General features: G+C 47.2%; 2 protein-coding genes across 2 annotated transcripts; both read left to right on the top strand.

Moving 5' to 3' along the window:
* Positions 1-385: 385 nt before the first annotated feature.
* On the top strand, positions 386-2,556 carry LOC118791607 (Krueppel-like factor 6). Its single transcript, XM_036549026.1, has 2 exons — positions 386-1,409; positions 1,837-2,556. Exons 1-2 carry the CDS (start codon positions 740-742, stop codon positions 2,529-2,531), a joined length of 1,365 nt encoding a protein of 454 aa, XP_036404919.1. The 5' UTR covers positions 386-739; the 3' UTR covers positions 2,532-2,556.
* Positions 2,557-7,306: 4,750 nt separating this feature from the next.
* On the top strand, positions 7,307-17,446 carry LOC118791606 (solute carrier family 12 member 9-like). Its single transcript, XM_036549025.1, has 14 exons — positions 7,307-7,775; positions 8,595-8,807; positions 9,199-9,333; positions 9,837-9,974; positions 10,717-11,022; positions 11,269-11,376; positions 11,594-11,705; positions 12,156-12,313; positions 12,713-12,795; positions 13,460-13,584; positions 14,301-14,493; positions 14,937-15,111; positions 15,724-15,870; positions 16,231-17,446. Exons 2-14 carry the CDS (start codon positions 8,597-8,599, stop codon positions 17,118-17,120), a joined length of 2,781 nt encoding a protein of 926 aa, XP_036404918.1. The 5' UTR covers positions 7,307-7,775; positions 8,595-8,596; the 3' UTR covers positions 17,121-17,446.
* The last annotated feature ends 1,955 nt before the right edge of the window (positions 17,447-19,401 follow it).

Genomic DNA, 19,401 nt, shown 5'->3' with positions numbered 1-19,401 from the left:
ATTCGACACTTGGTATACGCACTGCTATGTACCTGAGAACAACCGGTGTTAACTGGTATACTGTAAAATATGAGGATTTATACATTTATATGGGTCCTCTTCGACTGCGGTATTTATGAACAAATTCTGCAGCTACCAAGCGATACATTATGAATTTCTCTGCTACGTAAGACTGGCTTACGTCATTATTCAGCGACGACAACAGTTCATGCAAGTAGTGGTAAGCGAAATGGGATGGAGTCACGAATTAGCGAGGTGTCTCTGTCCACCTGTGTTTGAAGTGTTGTAAATCAAAATGCAGTGAAATCTGAGAGAGGATGAACGGCTGTGTCTCCAGAACTTTTTGTGTACCCGTGTACCTTCAAGGCTTGTTTTGAACGTTATTAACATTAGCTACCAAGCTACAGCCGGATGAATGGAAACAGCTGAGCTAATGATAGATGTGGAAACGCTTGGTGCTAGCGCACACAAATGAATTGTGAGTTTCGAACAACCGTTTGAATAAATACATTAACTAACTAGCAGGCTAGGTATATGACATAAATTGTGTCTGGCTTTAGGTAGGAGGTGTAGAGAGATTTAATTCGGGGTCACTTCATTTGTTGGTTCGCTGACATCTAGATCTAGCTAATTTAGCTAATCTTTGTACTTCTTAGCTAGCTAAATTCATCTACATTTACATTTCTGGGTGGAATCGACAGCGCTATCGCCCGTATATAAAATAAATACGAAAGCAAATATGGAGCCAAGCATCTCTTTTTTAAAATACGAGCTTGCCTCCACCATCGAACAAGCGGTGAGATGCGCTGTAGAGACGGTCCTGCAGGAAACTGCCAAGCTAGTAGACACGAAGCTGAGCGCTGCTCACACCGCCGCTGCCGAGTGCGATCGAGAGAACAAGAGCTTGAAAGAGAAACTCGAGATCAAGGAAAGTGAACTGAAGGCTGTGCGGTACTACATGACAGCGGCCGAGAAGAACATAAAACAGTGCTTGCTCCTCAATCAAAGTCAGCCGCTTTCACATACAGTGAGCTCAGAGCAGACCCGAAGCGAGGATGCCCTCTTTCTGTTACCCCCCACTTCCTCTGATTTGCTGCCGGACCCGCTGAGCGGCGGAGGCGCCTCGCGTAGGTCAGTGAAATCATTTCGAAGCTCGTCTCTGCGCGCTTCGACCTCCAAATCCTTCCCCAGTGTTGGCCTCTGCTTGCCAACAGTGCAAACGGAATGGACCAGGAGCAGCTCCAGCTTCCGCAGGAGAATCCGGTCCTCCTTAAACCCATCCCTGCTGACAAGCCAAAGCCGAACTACCCACGGCGCGGCGGAGTTGCACACCCAACCCGAACTGTTGCGAACTGTGGGAGACACTGAAAATCAGTTCTACATCACGGCAGACGGAGCATCAGAGAAAGGTACAGGTGTATCTGGGCCTTACAGCTCCACGACAAAAATATGTTCTACTCCCTTCATCATTTTTCAGTGGCTTTATTTTGTAGTGTTATTGTAAAATACTGTCATAGTTCTCCACATTTTCAGAACATGTATAAATCCTCATATGAGGAACATTAGTCAGTCACTGGAGACTGTTGCCCAGTAAAGTTCCTCTCACCTTATCATCCATTGTGTGATAGATTGGTATATCAAAACCCTTCATAATTTGGAAATCACAACACTTGAACCTCACTAAAATCTGTGATACAAAGTTTATGGCCTTGATGCCTTATTAAAAATGAGATTTTTGAATCTCAATGAATTCAATTCCTTCATTATTCCCATTTTGAAAAATATACTTTATTGTTTATTGAGGAATTTTTACATGGTGTGTACATTACATTCCAGAATACACAGCAGCACCCAAGGGAGAGGAAGATGCTGGGAGATATCAGCAGGAGGGGCAGAGAGCGTCACCTGAGCCCCAGGAGGAGGAGACTGAGGTCACAGAGTTTGAGTTTGAGATGGGCTCACCCCCGGCGGGCCACGTGAACGAGCTGGGCCTGATCCGGGTACTGGACGATGGGGAGGATGTCAAAGAGGGTGTGATCAAAATCGAGGAGGACTCAGACCCTGCCCCACTCCTGCAACAGGTCTCCCCTCCTGCTGACGGCGGTGGCGGCATTCTCAGTGGCGCCTTCCTACAATCCTCTGGCGATACCTCTGGGGATGGGGTTGCCGTGGCGCAAAAGCAGCAGCAGCAGCCGCAGAGCCCGGACAAGGTCCACCGCTGCAACGTGTGCGGCCGCGGGTTCCGCCGCTTCTACAGCCTCAAGACGCACCAGCGCATCCACACAGGCGAGCGGCCGTACCCCTGCATGTTCTGCGAGAAGCGCTTCCGCCATCTGGACAGCCTGCAGAAGCACCAGCGCATCCACACGGGCGAGCGGCCGTACCGCTGTGCCCAGTGCGGCTTCTGCTTCCGTGAGCTGGGCCACCTCAAGAAGCACCGGCTCACCCACTCGCCGCAACCCCAGGCGCTCCCCACGGGCAGCACCTACACCTGGACACACCTTGCTTCCCAGTCCCTGGACAGCACCTAAAACACCACACAAGCACGCACACGCACACACACACAAGGTATTAACAAACCACGAAGCTTGTTTGATTCTAAAAAAAAAGAGGGTTCCTGTGTTTAAAACATGCATTTAACAAGACTACCTGGTTGATATCAGGACAGCTTATCGGGAAAACTTTATTATCAGGCCTTACTCCTTATCAGGAGTGCCCGCCTCTTACAGTTTGCAGGGCAACTGAGGTAGCAAGTCATTTTCAAGGCCACTACAACGATGGGATTTGAACCAGACCTAAGGGTACGGAGTCTAATTGCCGATCACTACACTGCCTGCCTCTCTAAATAAAAATGCCACTCAAGTTAGTACACATTGGTAAATCCAACAGAGTGCTAATCCTGAACCTCCTGAAAGCCTGTGATGAATTTTGAGGATCTGCTGGACATCTGTGAAGACCACATGTTTCGTTCTTAGTTCTTTTATATAACAAGAACTGCCTTTTCACACTATACCAAAGTGTATGTGTCTGGCATGACATTCCAGAAATCATGATCTGAAGGTTAACCATGATAGTGTGATTCAGCACCTCCTCTTTGACCTTTCTCCCATCAGCCTTCCTAACCCAGTCCTCACCCTGTTCACACAGCTCCCATAAACCCATTGTCTCCTGACAGACAGCACAGTATCTACATCAGAGTTTGCACATGCCCACAGGAAGCATAAAGTAGGTCAGCATCAATATGGTGTCACCTGAAGGTAAATAGTTACAGTCGCTATGGTCATTGTGCTTCCCTTATACATTGTGAACACCAAATTACTTCCTTTTAACTTCTTTTTATATTAGAAAGTACTGGAAAGGTGACATAACTACAAACTGAAACCACTGCAAGCTTGCTTTGCATGTGGAGACATAATCACTGGTTTCCATATATACAGTAATACTCGGGTTAAAAAACTACTGATTTTACATGTCAGTTCCACAAACACTCAGACCAGTATATAATGTAGGCCACCTGTCAGGAGAAAATATCATAAACCTTCACAGCTAAGACCCTGCCCCTTTTGCACAGTTCCCAGTGACTTTCACAGTGGTCTGGCCCCACTCCTGTTCACAGTACTCTATTGACCTTCACAGCTCAGGCCCTGCCCCTTTCACAGTGGTCATGCCAGGGTTGCATCCTCACCCTTTAGCACCTGTTGGACCACAGTAGCCCTCTCCATACTGAGAGTTGCATCATCAGCGGTGCCTTTGTGTGTGCTTGGACCAGAGATAGGTGGATCCCTGTATCTGGGGTGAAGCCAGGCCTTTCAACCACCCAAAGTCAACTGCTGCGTACCTTTCAGCTGACTTTGCTGCCTGGATTTGTTCATCTTAAGCATTGATATAGTAATGTTGTAATGAGGGGTGGGTTTGGAGACCTTAAGAGGATCACAGGGTGATCCTTCAGTTTTGTGTGAAGCAGCTGGATGTACATATGTGGCCCCTCTACAGGGCATAAAACAAACCATTACACCGTCAACCCCATCTCTGAGACCCAGTGCTCAACATAGTAGCAGTTTTCAGTTTTCTGTGGACAGAAGCATCTTTTGTGACCAAAGACCTGGGTTGCAGGAGATTTCGTCAGCATTTTTCATTTCAATAACCATAATGAAGTGTTGGTGGTGGCATACTGTAGTATACTTATTTATACTGTAGACACACAAATCTGTGTGTATATGTGTGTGCGTCTTTATATATAGCCTACTTGAATGTGTTTTTATTTTGTACAAGTGCCTGAACTAAGATCACCTGTGAAGAATGGACTCATTTCCATTGTAGAACTAGGACAGCTGAACAAGGGACAGTTCTTAAAACAGGGCAGGCATATTTCCTACAAGGAATAGGTAGCAGAGGAACTAGAACAGTGTGTTTATTTCTGTTCTGTGCTGTTTGGATAGCTTTCATGTACATTGCTCATGGACAACCCTATCAGTGTGTTTTGGCAGAATCAAAATAAAGTAGCAAATGTGTAAAGGGCAATCTGTTTTCCATATGCAAGGAAAATTTCAGACTTGGTCATTCAAAACCCCTTTCACAACTCCAGATGGAGTTTTATAAGGGAAAGCTCAACAGCTATGTGGCCTTAATTTTCTAGCTATTTCTGGTCTTAGAATTTACACTGTCATCCTGTCAGTCAACTTTCTGCACTGAAAACATCCACTTGCTCTTGGATATTTTTGCCCCCTGGTGGTCATACAGTGTGTCGTGTTTGAGACAATAAGGGTAAACGGGTGAGCGGGGGAGCATGAAAGACCCATTCAAGCTGTACTTGGGCACAGGATCGCACTGAGCACATGCTAATCAAGTTATTTTTTTGTCACGAGTAAGAACCTCACTCGCAATGGAGATGGATTTTGCAGTGTACATCAACTCAGCACATTTAAACGTATGGCCAATTTAAAGACTGCCAATGATAACTATAAGCCATTGTTTCATGAAACTTGTGTTCACAGGGGTAGTTAATACTCAACTTTGTCTTTCCAGTCTGGCCAATGAGCATTAACGATTCGTGAACAGGTATTTTTGCAAGTGGGCTTATTGTAAAAAAAAAAAAAAAAGTGACCTGTTTTACACTAGGGTCCAAAATTATTGGGACACCTGGGCATTTTGCGGTTAAGTGTGGATGTGTCCATGTAGCTATTAGTTTTAACACTCAAACCTAATTTATGGTGTGGTGAAAACAGTTTCATGTTCTGGCAACTATTAACATTTTCAAAACATCTCTTTATGTGGTTGGCACATGATTGCCTGATGACTACCTTTATTTCCAACATTTTAATATTATGTATGACATTAATTCTGCCAAACAAACTGACAATACCATGACATTAACTTAATTTTAAAAGGTACCTACATACTTCTTGAGTGCACATAAGTGAACAAAAATGACCACCACTTCAATTAGGCCTGATTGAACGTTGCCCTGCCCCCTAATTGAACACTCATACTGAAGCCTATATAAACCTAACAAGGTTGGAACATGGTCACAGAAGATGAAGCTGAAATTGACATTGACATAAATATGACTTTCCCAATGTCTGATGGAATATGCAGCAAAAATATTGTGGGTTTTCAGAAAAAAAAGTGAGTGTCCCAATCATTTTGGACCCCAGTGTATATGCTCAGTAAGTCACAACTGGCAAGGGGTAAACTGCACTGAGTAACTGCACATTTAAGCCTAGGATCACCTGCCTTATCACACGTCTCAGTGTGAGGTAATTCTGTTCAACAAACACCCTACAAGGCTAATGGCACATTATGCTAAACCAGTCTTCCAGCCATCATAATTCTCAGTGTGCATCTTCATACCATACACCATACCTCCCCAATACTGCCCTGCAATGTAAGAAAGGTGCTTACTCCCTTGAATTCCACCCTTGGCCTTTTCATTATGGTTGTCATGTCATGTCATGACAGTGAACATGAGTAGAGGAAGTGGGACAATTTGTCTCTGGAGGTTCACCACAAGCTCCATCAGCTTCTCAGTGATCTGTCTGTTCATGCCAGCAAGTTCACAGAGTAACCAGGGCATCAGGTGGAGAGGGGACAGAGGCAATACATCATTACATTACAGTTGCTAAGCAGATGCTCTGATGCAGAGTGACCCAGTTAGATTTTTACACTTCATCCAGTTATACAGCTGGATGTTTACTGAGGTAATTGGAGTTAAGCACCTTGCCTGTAACAGCACTGTTCCACTGAAGAAGTGAACCAGCAACATTTGGGTTACAAACAGTGCTCCTTATCTCAGTCCTGGCCATCAGCACTACTGTAAGAAAGCATCTCATTCATTTGCTTAGCTGGGATCCTTACTCACAGTGACTTAGGATACATAAGATCAACTGCGAAATTAAAGTGGATGCTTTTATCCAGAGTTTCATGTCTAGGAAATATTATATCATTTTTCCACTCTAACTTCTCATCCTTTCTTGACTGTCATTCACCAAGAGATGAGTCACATTTTGCTGTTATGTTCCTCTTGGATGTAGTTTCTCAGAAAGTGCATTAGGTTAGTCACCAGTGTAGTCAGAAGGTCATAAGGTTAGTCACCAGTGTAGTCATAACGTATAGCATGGCGTTCAAGCACTCCTTAGTTTAAGATGATAGTTGTGATCATCTATCAGGTTATAAAGGGCTGCTGTGTGCTTGTGCCTGTCGAAGATGTCAAGTCTGACGAAGGCAGATAATTACTGTGATAATTCCATCAGTGAGAGTTGGAGAGCTAGGATGATGAGGATGACACAAATTTGGCCTCAGATGCAGTGCAGGTAACAGTAGGCAACTGAGGTGAAAGGATCTCATTTTGCTCTGAAAAGTCAGAGCCTACAGTTCTATGCTTCTCTCATCTTTCTCAAACTCGGCATATGGACACTTTGATGTGTTGCCTACAGTTCGTTTATGTCATGCATTCTTCACTATCACTTGTCACTTCACTTCACTAGTCACCAAAAGTTAGTCACTGTTTGCTGTTGCTTCTGTCTTGGGCATAATTTGTTGTGTCTCATGTTCGGCATTTTCCACTATTTGGGATTAATTAGCTATCTTAGCTAAAATGAGCCTGTTGCACTGGCCGGTTATAATCTCTGTTCTCACCTAACGCCTTCCAATCTCCTCTCCTCGGCTAAACTCGCAGATGCCGAAGAGGCATGCTTTGCCATTCTATCCCCTCCCTCGTTCACCCCCACCCCCGTCAACCCCCCCTTTTTCGCTCCCTTTCGCTACATCGTCACAATGAACGACTGTCCCATGACCTGTCAGACTGACCGAGAGTGAATCTGACACTGGGGGATACAAAAAACAACGGCGTTTTTAAACATCTTAAACCAATTGCTTCAAAATGGCAACTAAATTTAACGGTCTGCTTGCTCGGTTGCACATACTTCAGCTCGCCAGCAAGCTCGTACAATGAAAACAAGTTGACTCTCGGGTTTATTGCTAGACAACGGCGAAAATAGCTGCCTGATGTTTTGCCATTTATTATCCTTGTACGTGATGCCAGCCTCCCAAAACGGAGGTGGTGTTGTTTCGTTTCTTAAAACTAGTTAGCTCGTTCTAGCCATAAAGTATCCACCGTGATAAAATAATTTATATTTTCAAAATAAAGAGGAGTTCGCTCTTCAGTCCTTGGGCGAACCATTTATCTGCCGACGGAAGTAGCTAGCTAGCGAGCTAGCGTGGTGCTGTAGCTGGAAGCCTAAAAGCTATCGACGTTCTCAATATTCCAAACCTGGCAAGTAAGTTCTAAATACCGCTGCTAATCGTGTGCGTGCGTACGTACGAGAGCACAGCTGAGTGCGACCTGTAATCGGTGCATCTTTGCATTTCAATTTACATCCAAAATGTAAATAAACAGGTGCATCTGTGACTGTGATGGAGACAACGGGCAAGCTATGTTCGCCTTGTGATTAAAAAATCCACCCATAACGCCGATACAGACGTAGGTTAATATTCTATGTCAGCATAATTAATAGTATTAAGCTCCGATATATATGTTTAATATGAATCCCATGGGCTGTCTTGTGACCCTTGGACGAACTCCATATTATCTGAACGTGCAGCAGTTTTCACTTCCGTAATTAGAAAACATGTCCGTTTTGAGGGACTATTTTCAGATTAAAAAAAACACACCAGTAACGGGTTTATCTAATCATTCTAACTGGAAAGTATTTAATTTACATGCCTGTAATAGCTTGTGATAACAAGGATAAATGATAGCCTACTTACCGCCCCCAAATGACACCACCGGCTAATTCTTGTGCCGTGGTATCATGTATTATGGGTGTTCTCTGTCAAAATCCAAACAGTGTGAGTTCCGCTTGGGTTCAGCGTGTTCCAACACTTTCCTTTGGTTTTGGTTCCATAGCTGTTGATGAGGGTCATGTGTTTGTATGAAGGATCCAGCAAGATGTGATGTGATGTGTATTTAGAGAGTGGTGGTTTTCGGGTGGCCTGTGTCAGAGTCTTTGCCACTGTCAGCAGAACTGTTAGTCCAGACTATGCAAGCGTGGTAGAGTAGCCGTGGTGCCCACTGTGTGCCTCTGTCCCGCCTGCAGGGATGTCAAACGAGCACTCGCCCCTCCTCACCTATGGGCTGTTCAGCGTGGTGGGTGACCCCTCTGTGTCAGGGTCTGAGTCGGGGCCGCAGGGGGCGGGCGCGGCAGGCACCGGGGGGCCCGCCCCCTCACCCCGCAGCCTCAACACCTTCTTCGGGGTGATCGTGCCCACCGTGCTCTCCATGTTCAGCATCGTCCTCTTCCTCAGGACGGGTGAGTAAAGATTAAGTAGCTTCTGAGTGGAATAATGCTGTACTGCACCTGAAGGAGAACACAATTTGGCGGGGAGCTACACTCCTGTTTGGGAAGAGAGGGTAGATCATTTCAGTCCATGGACTGACTCAGGGTGGTGTTCTGAGGTCAGATTTTGAGTGGTGCAGGTTTGGTAGTAAAAGTGGATTCGATGGTGATGCACTTTGCATCAGTAGTTTTGTCGTTGTCATAGTACTTCCTGTTTGGAAGGGATTGGCGACAAGAGCAGTTTACTACGCTTAAGCAGTCAACATACAATGCTGACAACTACTGCCATATTGTAACAGTGTGATGCAGAGGTACTGTGGATGAAGGTGATGATGTTGATTATGTCTCTCTGATGTCTCCACAGGTTTTGTGGTTGGTCATGCTGGGCTCTTTCAGGCCCTCATTATGCTGGGCGTGGCCTATGTCATCATTTCCCTGACGATCCTCTCCATTTGTGCCATCTCCACTAATGGAGCGGTCCAAGGGGGCGGGGCTTACTGTATCTTTCTGAAATCTGCGCTTTTTATTTAGCAGAAACGGACTCAGGCTTATAGAGTGATGGAGTGCATGACGGATACTCTGTTATTTTTCTCAACAATCTTCTCCTAATCGATTACCCTCTTTCTGACAGCTATGTACTAAAAGGCTGTATTCAGTGACCGACCCAGACTGGATAATAGCTGGCAGTGTGAAATGACTCAGGGATTTATGTTGCCTGACTGTATGACTAAGTGTCCATGGTCATCGATGAAACAGCACTGTAATAGAGATCCGTGTCCTGTCTGATCTTTGACCTGCTGTGTTGCACTCATGATCAGTGGATGAGGATGTATGTCTTGTGTGATCCTTGACTTGGTATGCTGGTCACGATCAGCGGATCTCTGCAATACAGTTGTGTGTCGTGTCTGATCCTTGACTTGGTGTGTCCCCAGTCATGATCAGCTGATCTCTGCAATGAAGATATGTGTCTTGTTTTCCAATCCTTGACTCAGTGCATTCCAGTCATGATCAGCCGATCTCTGGGTCCAGAATTTGGGGGCAGCATTGGTCTCATGTTCTACCTGGCCAACGTCTGTGCATGTGGGGTGTACGTGCTGGGATTGGTGGAGGCCATACTCGACATTTTTGGACAGGACCCAGGTGCGTGCTTGATTACCTCCACCCCACCCTTTCAGTGGTCATGTCGCACTGTGAATCCAGTGTCAGTAACCGTAATAGTTTGTGGTACATTACTGCCTTGTTAGCACTGTTTCTTTAGGTACATTATTGCTTCTGCTTATTACAGCTACACAGTTGGAAGTATGAACTAGTGGCTTTACACTGTTACATGAATGGAACTGGAATGTTCCATATATGACAAAGTCATGTGATCTTAATATATATTTATATTTAGCATTTACAGCAACAGTTACATTGCTGTAACTCAAAGAAAGAAAAGCTCTACCATTGCTCTAGTGACCGATGGGAAACTGTCACAGAAGCTCCTGTTTTCAACTTTTGCTTATATGGATCCAAAAACATCCTTTATAAGTGACCGAAGAGCATGTCACTGCAGCTGAATGAAATGTGTATGTTTCTCTCTCTATGAGTGACTGCTTCTGCTGAATAGTGGAATGGATGCTATTTGTATGCAGTGAGCTCCTGTCAGTGTCCGTGTTTGAACCCAGCGAAGCGCAGCGGGGGTCAGGCGGGTGTGTAATGACCTCTGACCTTTGCCCTTAACCTTATTCTCCTCCTTCTCTCTGTCTGTTCTGTTCTCCCTCTCTCCGTACCCTTGCTTGACCCCCCCGCCACTCCCCCCCTCCACCATTCCCCCACCCCCCCCCCACCCTTTACTTTTCTGCCATTTCATTCGTGTTGCCACACGACCGTGCCCCCCCAGCTTCTTCAGTGCCGGAGGGCATGCGGGTGCTGCCGCAGGGGTACTGGTACGGGGTGCTGTACTCGTCCGTCGTGCTGCTGGTCTGCCTGCTGGTCTGCCTGGTGGGCGCGCAGATCTACTCCCGCGCCTCCTTCCTCATCCTGCTGGTGGTCACCCTCTCCCTGCTGTCCATCTACATCAGCCCCCTCGCCCTGGGGCCCCGAGACTTCCTCATCAGCCACCAGGGCGGCGCTGCCAACAGCACCGTCGTCTACAATGCCAGCTACACAGGCTTCAACCGGACCACGCTGCACAATAATCTTGGGCGTGAGTGACAGGGCAAGGGGCGGGATTTTAGAAGCAGGGTGGGTTTTGTGGGGTTGGGGGGGGGGGGGGGGGGGGGGGGCAAGACGAGTGCGTTACTTAGGGGCCTCAGATGGCTGAGGAGGACTGGGGTAGGTTAGGTAGTGTTGAATTAGAAGGAGGAAGGAGGTGAAGCAGAACGGGAGAAACTGGAGGGAAAGCGAACACCGAGGGCAGCTGTCTGACGCTTGGACTCCGTGTTCTCGGCAGCTGGCTACTCCCTGGACTACAGCACCAACACTGTCATGACCTTCGCCACTGTGTTCGCCGTCATGTTCAATGGCTGCACTGGGATCATGGCTGGGGCTAACATGTCTGGTAAAGACCACACCATTATTATCTCGTATGTTCTCAATTAATCAATTTTCTGTGATACTCACTGACATTGCTCACGTGATGGCTACAAAGTACTTCACAAGTGCCAACATATGTAACATGTCAACAAATTGTTAAGACAATAAACGTTTTAGTAGTTTTTTTTCACTGTTCTCTTCCCCTGCTCTCTCTCTCTCTCTCTCTCTCTCACACATTGTAGGAGAGCTAAAGAACCCCAGTGTCTCCATTCCCAAGGGAACTATAATAGCAGTGGTCTACACCTTCTTTGTCTACCTGTTCCTCTTTCTCCTCATCAGCTCCACCTGTGACAGGTTAGTTAAAGCAGAGCCTTCAGTCTCTAATGAAGCAAGTCCCTGTGCACTAGCATGCTGCTAACTGACCTTGCTAATGCTACTAGCAAAGAGTTAGCTGAAGAAAAAACATTAGCAGATTTTTCCCCAAAAGCACATTCAAAATAATATCACATTAATAACAGCAGCAAAATAATAGCTTGCAAAGTAGTAATCAAAATCAAAGTTGTAGACAATATGCAACCCTGGGTTTTAAAAAGCAAAGGAAATATGAATATTCCAATATGAATTATGTCTGCCTGTCATGCCATTTTTAAAGGGCAGTATGATGGTGCCTCGTCTTTTTATTAGAGACTTTCCCAGCGGAAAATGTTGCATAGTGTCAGGAAAGGAGGGCTGCGACTATTTTAGTGTCATTGTTTTGTTTCCACCAATCACAGCCTTATGTTTGCTTCCCTCCTGTCCTGGCAGGGTTCTGCTGATCCAGGATTATGGGTTCTTCCGCCGCATCAACGTGTGGCCCCCCTTCGTCGTCATCGGGGTGTACTGCACCTCCCTGTCCGCTGCCATGAGCTCTCTGATCGGGGCGTCCCGGATCCTGCACGCCCTCGCCCTGGACCAGCTCTTCGGTGAGGGGGCGAGGGGCCCGCATGGTGGTGGTAGGGAGCCTGGGGAGCCCTGAGTGTGATGTCATCCGAATTTAAGCCCAGTGAAGATTGTTTTGTGTTGGTGTTGTGTGTGTGCTTGTTGCACTGCAGGGTCGGGGTCTAGGCCAAGTGGAGTTCTACTTCTGCTGCTGATATTGCTGTTCATGTATTTGTCACTATGTGTTGTTTGTGTGTGAGAGCCGTGTGTCCATGTGCAACTTCATGTAAGCATGCATGCGTGTGCAGTTCCGATGGCATGTTTTTCAAGGTGATGGTACTTTGATTCCTTACACATGATATTGATCTTGTGGTAACAAATATTACTGTGTGTGTGTGTGTTTGTGTATGTGTGCGTGTGTGTATGTGTGTGTTGCACTGTAGGGATGCCGCTGGCACCAGCAACCATTACCTCAAGCTCTGGAAACCCATGGGTGTCTGTGCTGTACACCTGGGCTCTGGTGCAGGTGAGCTGCATGGGGAAGGGGGAAAGGGGTGGTATTCATCAGGCTGTCCATATTTACATGGGTCCTTAAACTATAGCTGGTGCTGAATCCCATCTCCAAAAGGCCATCCTTCTGGCCTGTAATCACAGTTACAGCTTTTATATGCTCAACATGAACATCACTCTCTTACTGTCTGTAGCAGGCTCATGATACACTAAAGAGAGCCAGTACCTTAGCATTCTGACCTGTGGAATCTATGTGATAAAAGTTACTCTTCTACAGGATCCCAGTGTGGGGATGTCTCACTAACACCTACAGCTGGAATTCCTGTATCACTGCACATGGTGTTTACTTCCATCTTATTTTTTGTCTAGTCAGTTCCTCTGTGTGTGTGTGTGTGTGTGTGTGTGTGTGTGTTCATGTTAGACTGTGATGCCAAACATATTAGTGGGACCAGTTAATCACTTTTGTTCATTGATTGTCTTCCTCTACATGGATCTGGTTTCATACCACCCTGTTTTGTTTTGTGTAGTTCATTTTTTCCTGTTATCAGTTATCAACAATTATCAATGTATATATCTCATACACATACATGCACAAACACACAGTATACATACGCAGTGTTTCAGTGTCAGGATTCATGAATGGCTTGTGTAATGTGTGGTACTGGTTTCCCCTTTTGCAGTGTGTGGTTTTCGCTGGCCAGCTGAACTCCATCACCAGCCTGGTGACCGTCTTCTACCTACTGGCCTATGCTGCTGTTGACCTGGCCTGCCTGGCACTGGAGTGGGCGTCTGCACCCAACTTCAGGTACGCTTCGTCTGTCTGTCTGTCCATCCTGCAGTCTCAACGCAGGGCGTCTGCGCAGACTCCACATGCCGTTCCATCTGTCTGCATCACCTGCACTGTCTGTCTGCACCAGCCATTCCCAAACCTGTCTATAGATTTTACATGCCATAGAATGATGCATTCTGCAGTGTGTATAGAGGCTCCAAAAGTATCCAAAGTTATGTGTAACAATGTAGTAGTACAATCAATCCCAATATGTCAAGAGTTTGTCAGTGTTTCAGCTATTCTGCCTGACTGGCTGTCTGTCTGATACTGAAGCTTCATGTGTCATTTCTCTGTCCCTGGAGTTCAGTTTCTCACCATGACACCCTGCTTTTGGTTTGAGTGTTCTATGATGGCATAAGCTTAGCTGTTTGCCTCTTAGAGTAGATTTATATATCTCTCTCCATCTCTCATTGCCTCTTCATCCCTCTCTCTTTGTCTCTCTCCTTTTCCCTCTGATTTCTGGGACAGTTCTATACTCTGGGTGATAACAGGATTAGGGGATTTAGATGCTTTGTGTGTCATCGTTGTGGCTGTCTGGTGTGACTTTTCTATGAGTATGTTAATGAAATGTGGCTTTTGATGGTTCTATGTAGAGTGCCAGAAGTGGTCATCTGATGACCTTTCTCTCTCTCCCTCTCTCTCTCTCTCTCTCTCTCTCTATTTTTCCCTCTCTCCATCTGTCCCTCTCTCAGGCCTACGTTCCAGTTCTTCTCCTGGCACTCCTGCCTGCTGGGGATCTTGGGATGTGTGGTGATGATGTTTGTGATCAACCCCGTATACTCCTCAGCCAGCATTGCCCTGCTGCTGCTACTGCTTCTTTTCATCCACTACAGAGCCCCGACCAGCAGCTGGGGCTACATCAGCCAGGCACTCATCTTCCACCAGGTACACACAAAGACACACACACATTTACACACACACACACACACACACACACACACACTCACACACACGTACACGCACACACTCACATGCAGTGGGCAGGAGTGTGGGACAGGTATGCGTACCTGCATACAGATATAAATACTTATTACACGGCTTTGTTGAATACTCGATTCTGATTGGTCAATTACGGCATTCTACGGTCTGTTATTTCTCTATGGCAGACTGCTGCTATCTATAACAGACCGTTGCTAGGGATGCAGTTCTGATCATACAATCTGGAGGCCACGTCCAATTATTATAAATCCACAGAAAGTCCGTTGAGTTCGTGATATGTCACTGGTAACGTTACTTTGTTGAGGTCCAGGATGCTGAGAAGCTTTGCGTGGTAATGCTAGCTAAAAACCCTCGTGTTTTGGTGCTTCCCCCTCCTCCTCTGTGCCCAGGTGCGTAAGTACCTGCTGATGCTGGACGTGCGGAAGGAGCATGTGAAGTTCTGGAGGCCGCAGGTGCTGCTGATGGTGGCCAACCCTCGCTCCTCCTGCCAGCTGATCACCTTCGTCAACCAGCTGAAGAAGGGCGGGCTGTTCGTGCTGGGGCATGTGCAGCTGGGGGACCTGGGTATGTGTAGGGGCCAGGGGGTAGGGGGCAGGGCTTAGTGGGTAAAGTGGTAGGGGGCAGGGCTTAGTAGGTAAGGGGATAGGCAGCAGGGTTTACTAGTAGTTTAGTAAAGGGGGTAGGGGACAGGATAATGGGAACAGAAGGCAGAGGACAGGGTTGGGGGGTAAGAAGGTATGCTGCAGGGGTTAGTGGGTAGGGGATAGGGATGTGGGGTTAGTTGATGAGGGGGTGGGGAACAAGGGTTAGTTGGGAGGGGTAGAGGACAGAGACCAGTCGATAAGGGGGTAGGAGACAGAGAAACGGGAACAGTGAGCTGGAGATGCAGGTGGAGAGCAGGAGGTGGGGGGCAGGAGAATATGTGTCCTTCTTTCGCTGTGAAATGGACTACTGTATTTATTGGGCTCAGTCCTGTTTTGGTGAGAAAATCAAAATAGCGCTACCTGCGCTACCTGCACTACCTAGCGTATCGAATTCTGCAAAAAAGAAAAACTCGTGCATCTTGTGTGTAGGACTGTCATGCACTTGCCTATAAACAGCCCTGGGTCTTTTATGGTCATACTGCCTATTAAGCCCTTCTCTGTCTGGCTGTGTGTGTCTCTCTCCCTCTCTCAGACACCCTCCCCTCAGACCCTATTCAGCCACAGTACAACTTTTGGCTCAGTCTGGTGGACAAACTGGGGGTGAAGGCGTTCGTGGACCTGACACTGTCGTCTTCAGTCAGACAGGGAACGCAGCACCTACTCAGAATCACCGGCCTGGGTGAGATTCCACTTCCCCTAACTCTGCTCTGTGATTGGCTGCTCATAGTGAAGTAAAGCACATGTGCAGGCTTGACAACCAGCCAGTCTGCGGTGTGCAGCCTCTTCCTGCTTTCAGTCTTTCAGTTGGTGTGCAGAGTCAGCAAGCCCCCTTGGAAAAACTGATGTGCTGTCAGCGCATGTCATGTGATGTCAGTGTCAGTGTGATTCACTTTGACCACAGCCTTCTCCCAGCAACCACACACATACTCGTGTACACACACATACACGCACACACATACACACAATACTTACTCTCCTCTTTTCCTCCAAACCTGCCCCCTTTGGGCCACCTCACATCCTTGTCCTCTCCCCCTTCCAGGAGGGATGAAGCCCAACACCCTGGTCTTGGGTTTCTACGACAACTGCGTCCCCGAGGACTACTTCCTGCAGGACCCGGCCTTCTGTGAGGGCGTCTGCGGCCCTGGCAGCGGCGGGGACAACTTTGGGGTGGACCTGCCCTCCCTGCAGGCCCACTTCCCCCCGGTCCGCACGGTGGAGTCTCCCCGCTGGCTCTCGCCGGACGAGTACGTGGGCATCATCTCCGATGCCATCAAGATGGGCAAGAACGTGTGCCTGGGCCGCTACTTCTTCCAGCTGGAGGGTGGCGCGGTGGGCGGGGCGCCCCAGACAGGGGAGGAGCGGACTATCGACGTGTGGCCGCTCAACCTGCTGCGGCCTGAGAACAGCGGCTACGTGGACGTCTGCAGCCTCTTCCTCCTGCAGATGGCGTGCGTGCTGAACATGGCCAGCGGGTGGCGCCGTGCCCGCCTCCGCATCTTCCTGTGCGTGGAGGCGGAGTCAGGTGACCAGGGCTGGGTGGCCAAAGAGGAAACGCTACGTGAGCTGCTCGGCAAGCTGCGCATCCGCGCCTCCATCAAGATCGTGGCGTGGGACGCCGTGGCGCGGCTGCAGGCGGGCGGCCCCGAGCGGCGGGCGGCCACACCAGGCGGCGGCGACGTCGGCGAGGGCGAGCTGGGCGGCTGGGCCCGCGCCGCACCCGGTGTCTCCGAGGAGTTCCTGGCCGCCGCCAACGCCCTGGTGATGGAGCACAGCGCCCTGGCCGCCGTGCGGTTCCTCTACCTGCCACGCCCACCGGCCGGCTCTGGCCAATCGCAGCGCTACCTGGCGCAGCTGGAGGCGATCACACGCGACCTGGGCCCCACCCTCCTGATACACGGCCAGACGCCTGTCACGTGCACCGAGCTCTGAGGGCTTGCACGTGTGTGTGTGGGTGTGCCTGTGTGTTTGTATTGGCTCTCTGTGCCTTTCTATTGGCCCGTGTCCCTGTCAGTCATCCGTTTCTTCCTATCCCAATTCAGCCGGAGTCTCTCCATCAGTTATGGTGCATTGTTATGTAGGTGTGGGTGTGACTGTTCTGTTTGTGGATGTGTTAGCGTGTCCTGTCGTATACCCCCTCTTCACAGCTTTGTGCTTTCCTTTGCATCTTTATCTGTTTGTTTGTCCGTTACTCTTCTCATATGGGTCTCCGCCCCTTTTACTCCCTCTAAACTTTAGCTAAGTTGCAAGTCGTCCAGTCAAACAGCACTGTCTGTGACCAAACAGCCTATCAGAATGAAATGGCTCTCTTCGGGTTTCTGTGAATATGTGAATGAGTTGTGAATGAGAAAAAAAAACTGTTTGCTGTCCTGCATTTCACAGTAGGAAGTGGTTTGTATTTAACACTGTACATAAAAAAACAAAATGGAGTCTATAATTAGTGAGATATAGCACAAAACCAAATAGGCTTTCTTTTCTTGCCATTTTGTATTAGTGACAAACTATACAAAATGAGAAAGACTACTTGAAGTAATAGTTTTTCCTTTTTGAAGTTATTTTGCAGCTGTGCCTCCAAACGTCTGCCAAATTTTACCAAGTCTGTCTTAATGTAATTTTCCCCCTTAGCACAACCAGTTGTAGCTTTCAGATTCAGAAGATGCACACTAATGCTCTCAGAATGACTTGATTTGGAAGCTTTAATAACAAGGATGGCTAACCTGACCCAGAATAGGATATGGAAGTTGGAAGCATCATTGTCAAAAAGCCACAGTAAAAATTCTAAATTAAATTGCAGCACCAGGTCAATTTATTATACTGAGAGCTGTCAAATGTACTTTATATTAGTAGTGGTCCATGTATTTTTTTGTATGTGAAATCTATTTCATTTTTCACTTGATATGAGGGGCAGGTGATGGGATAGCTATTTTGCCATGCATACTTTGCACTCCTGCAGGGTTAATGCTGGTGAGATGACAGGGATAACCTAAACACTCCTTGCTCAAGAGCACCCTCATTTCCTTTTCAATGTAATAACATCTGGCATATGTCACAGGACCCAGCAATAACATTTTTAATCAGAGCATCAGCCCGCTTTCTAATGGATGTGTCTTTGTTTTCCACAATACTGTCAGGGGCCACAAATGAAGCTATGAAGGGCCACAGGGTGACCACACCTGTTTAATACTATTTCGGAGAGCAGCCCGAGGGGCCGTTGAATCTCTCAGAAACTATTGATGAAACACAAGAGGCAGAGCTGGCGGGCTGACCTGGTGTTGTTGGGTCTATAGGATGTGGGAGGTTCCAAGACCTATATGATGTCATTTTTCACCTTCCTGTTACCAGGCAAGCTACTAAAGAACAATACTTATAACTCAGTCTGTCTAACATTTGGTTATATTCTGTGTTAAATGTTCATATTAGTACTGCATTCATACTGAATTGTATTTCATTTTGCTCTGGTAATATAATAGCAAAAACTGATCACCAGTTCAGTGATGCCAATATTGTGCGTCCATGTCAAAGAATGATCCATCTTGAAGAATGGTACAGTCTGTACTGTTTGGTTATTGTTAACACTGTTCATTACTGTTCCATTTTCACTTGAAAATATTGGCTGTGGGCAGTATTGACTTTTAATGGCCTTAGCTGTTCTTGCTGTTCTCAGAAGAAGGCTCATCTTTCTCTGTCCTTGTGTGAAAACTCAAACTTTGGACTGACATTTCCTAACCAACAAACTGAAAAACACTGATCCAAATGTGTGCATTATCTACACTATAACTTGGACTGGGACTCTCATGTGAAAATGTAACAACTGAGTGGCTGAAAGTGAACGCTAATGCTGTGGAATTCAGAGAAGTGTGTGAGCATGAGAGTGTCACCCCCTAGAACTGGAGGAAGGGTATGATTGGTTCCTTTATCTGGACACGCTGGTCTTTAGCCCCAGCTGCCCAATCGTATCTCTACCTCTGCAGGTTCTGGGGGCCGCAGTTTGAATCGCACAGCAGGCATACCTGCCTGGCCTCATGCAGGCCAAACTAGTTATCCTTTGTTCGTGGACCATTTGCATATTTTCATATACTCTCAAATGAATGGTTTGTGTCAGTGACAAATCATTCGGTAGGTAGTCAGGCACGTCTTGTGATCTGACCAATCAGGGGACTGGCCCTGAAGTGTCAACACCCACGCCTGTTGAGGGAAGTGTCCAGTGCTAGTG

This window comes from Megalops cyprinoides, chromosome 16 (assembly GCF_013368585.1).
Source record: "Megalops cyprinoides isolate fMegCyp1 chromosome 16, fMegCyp1.pri, whole genome shotgun sequence".
Taxonomy (NCBI): Eukaryota; Metazoa; Chordata; class Actinopteri; order Elopiformes; family Megalopidae; genus Megalops; species Megalops cyprinoides.
The sequence above is the reverse complement of the archived record's forward strand: the minus strand, read 5'-3'. Positions and strand labels throughout refer to the sequence as shown.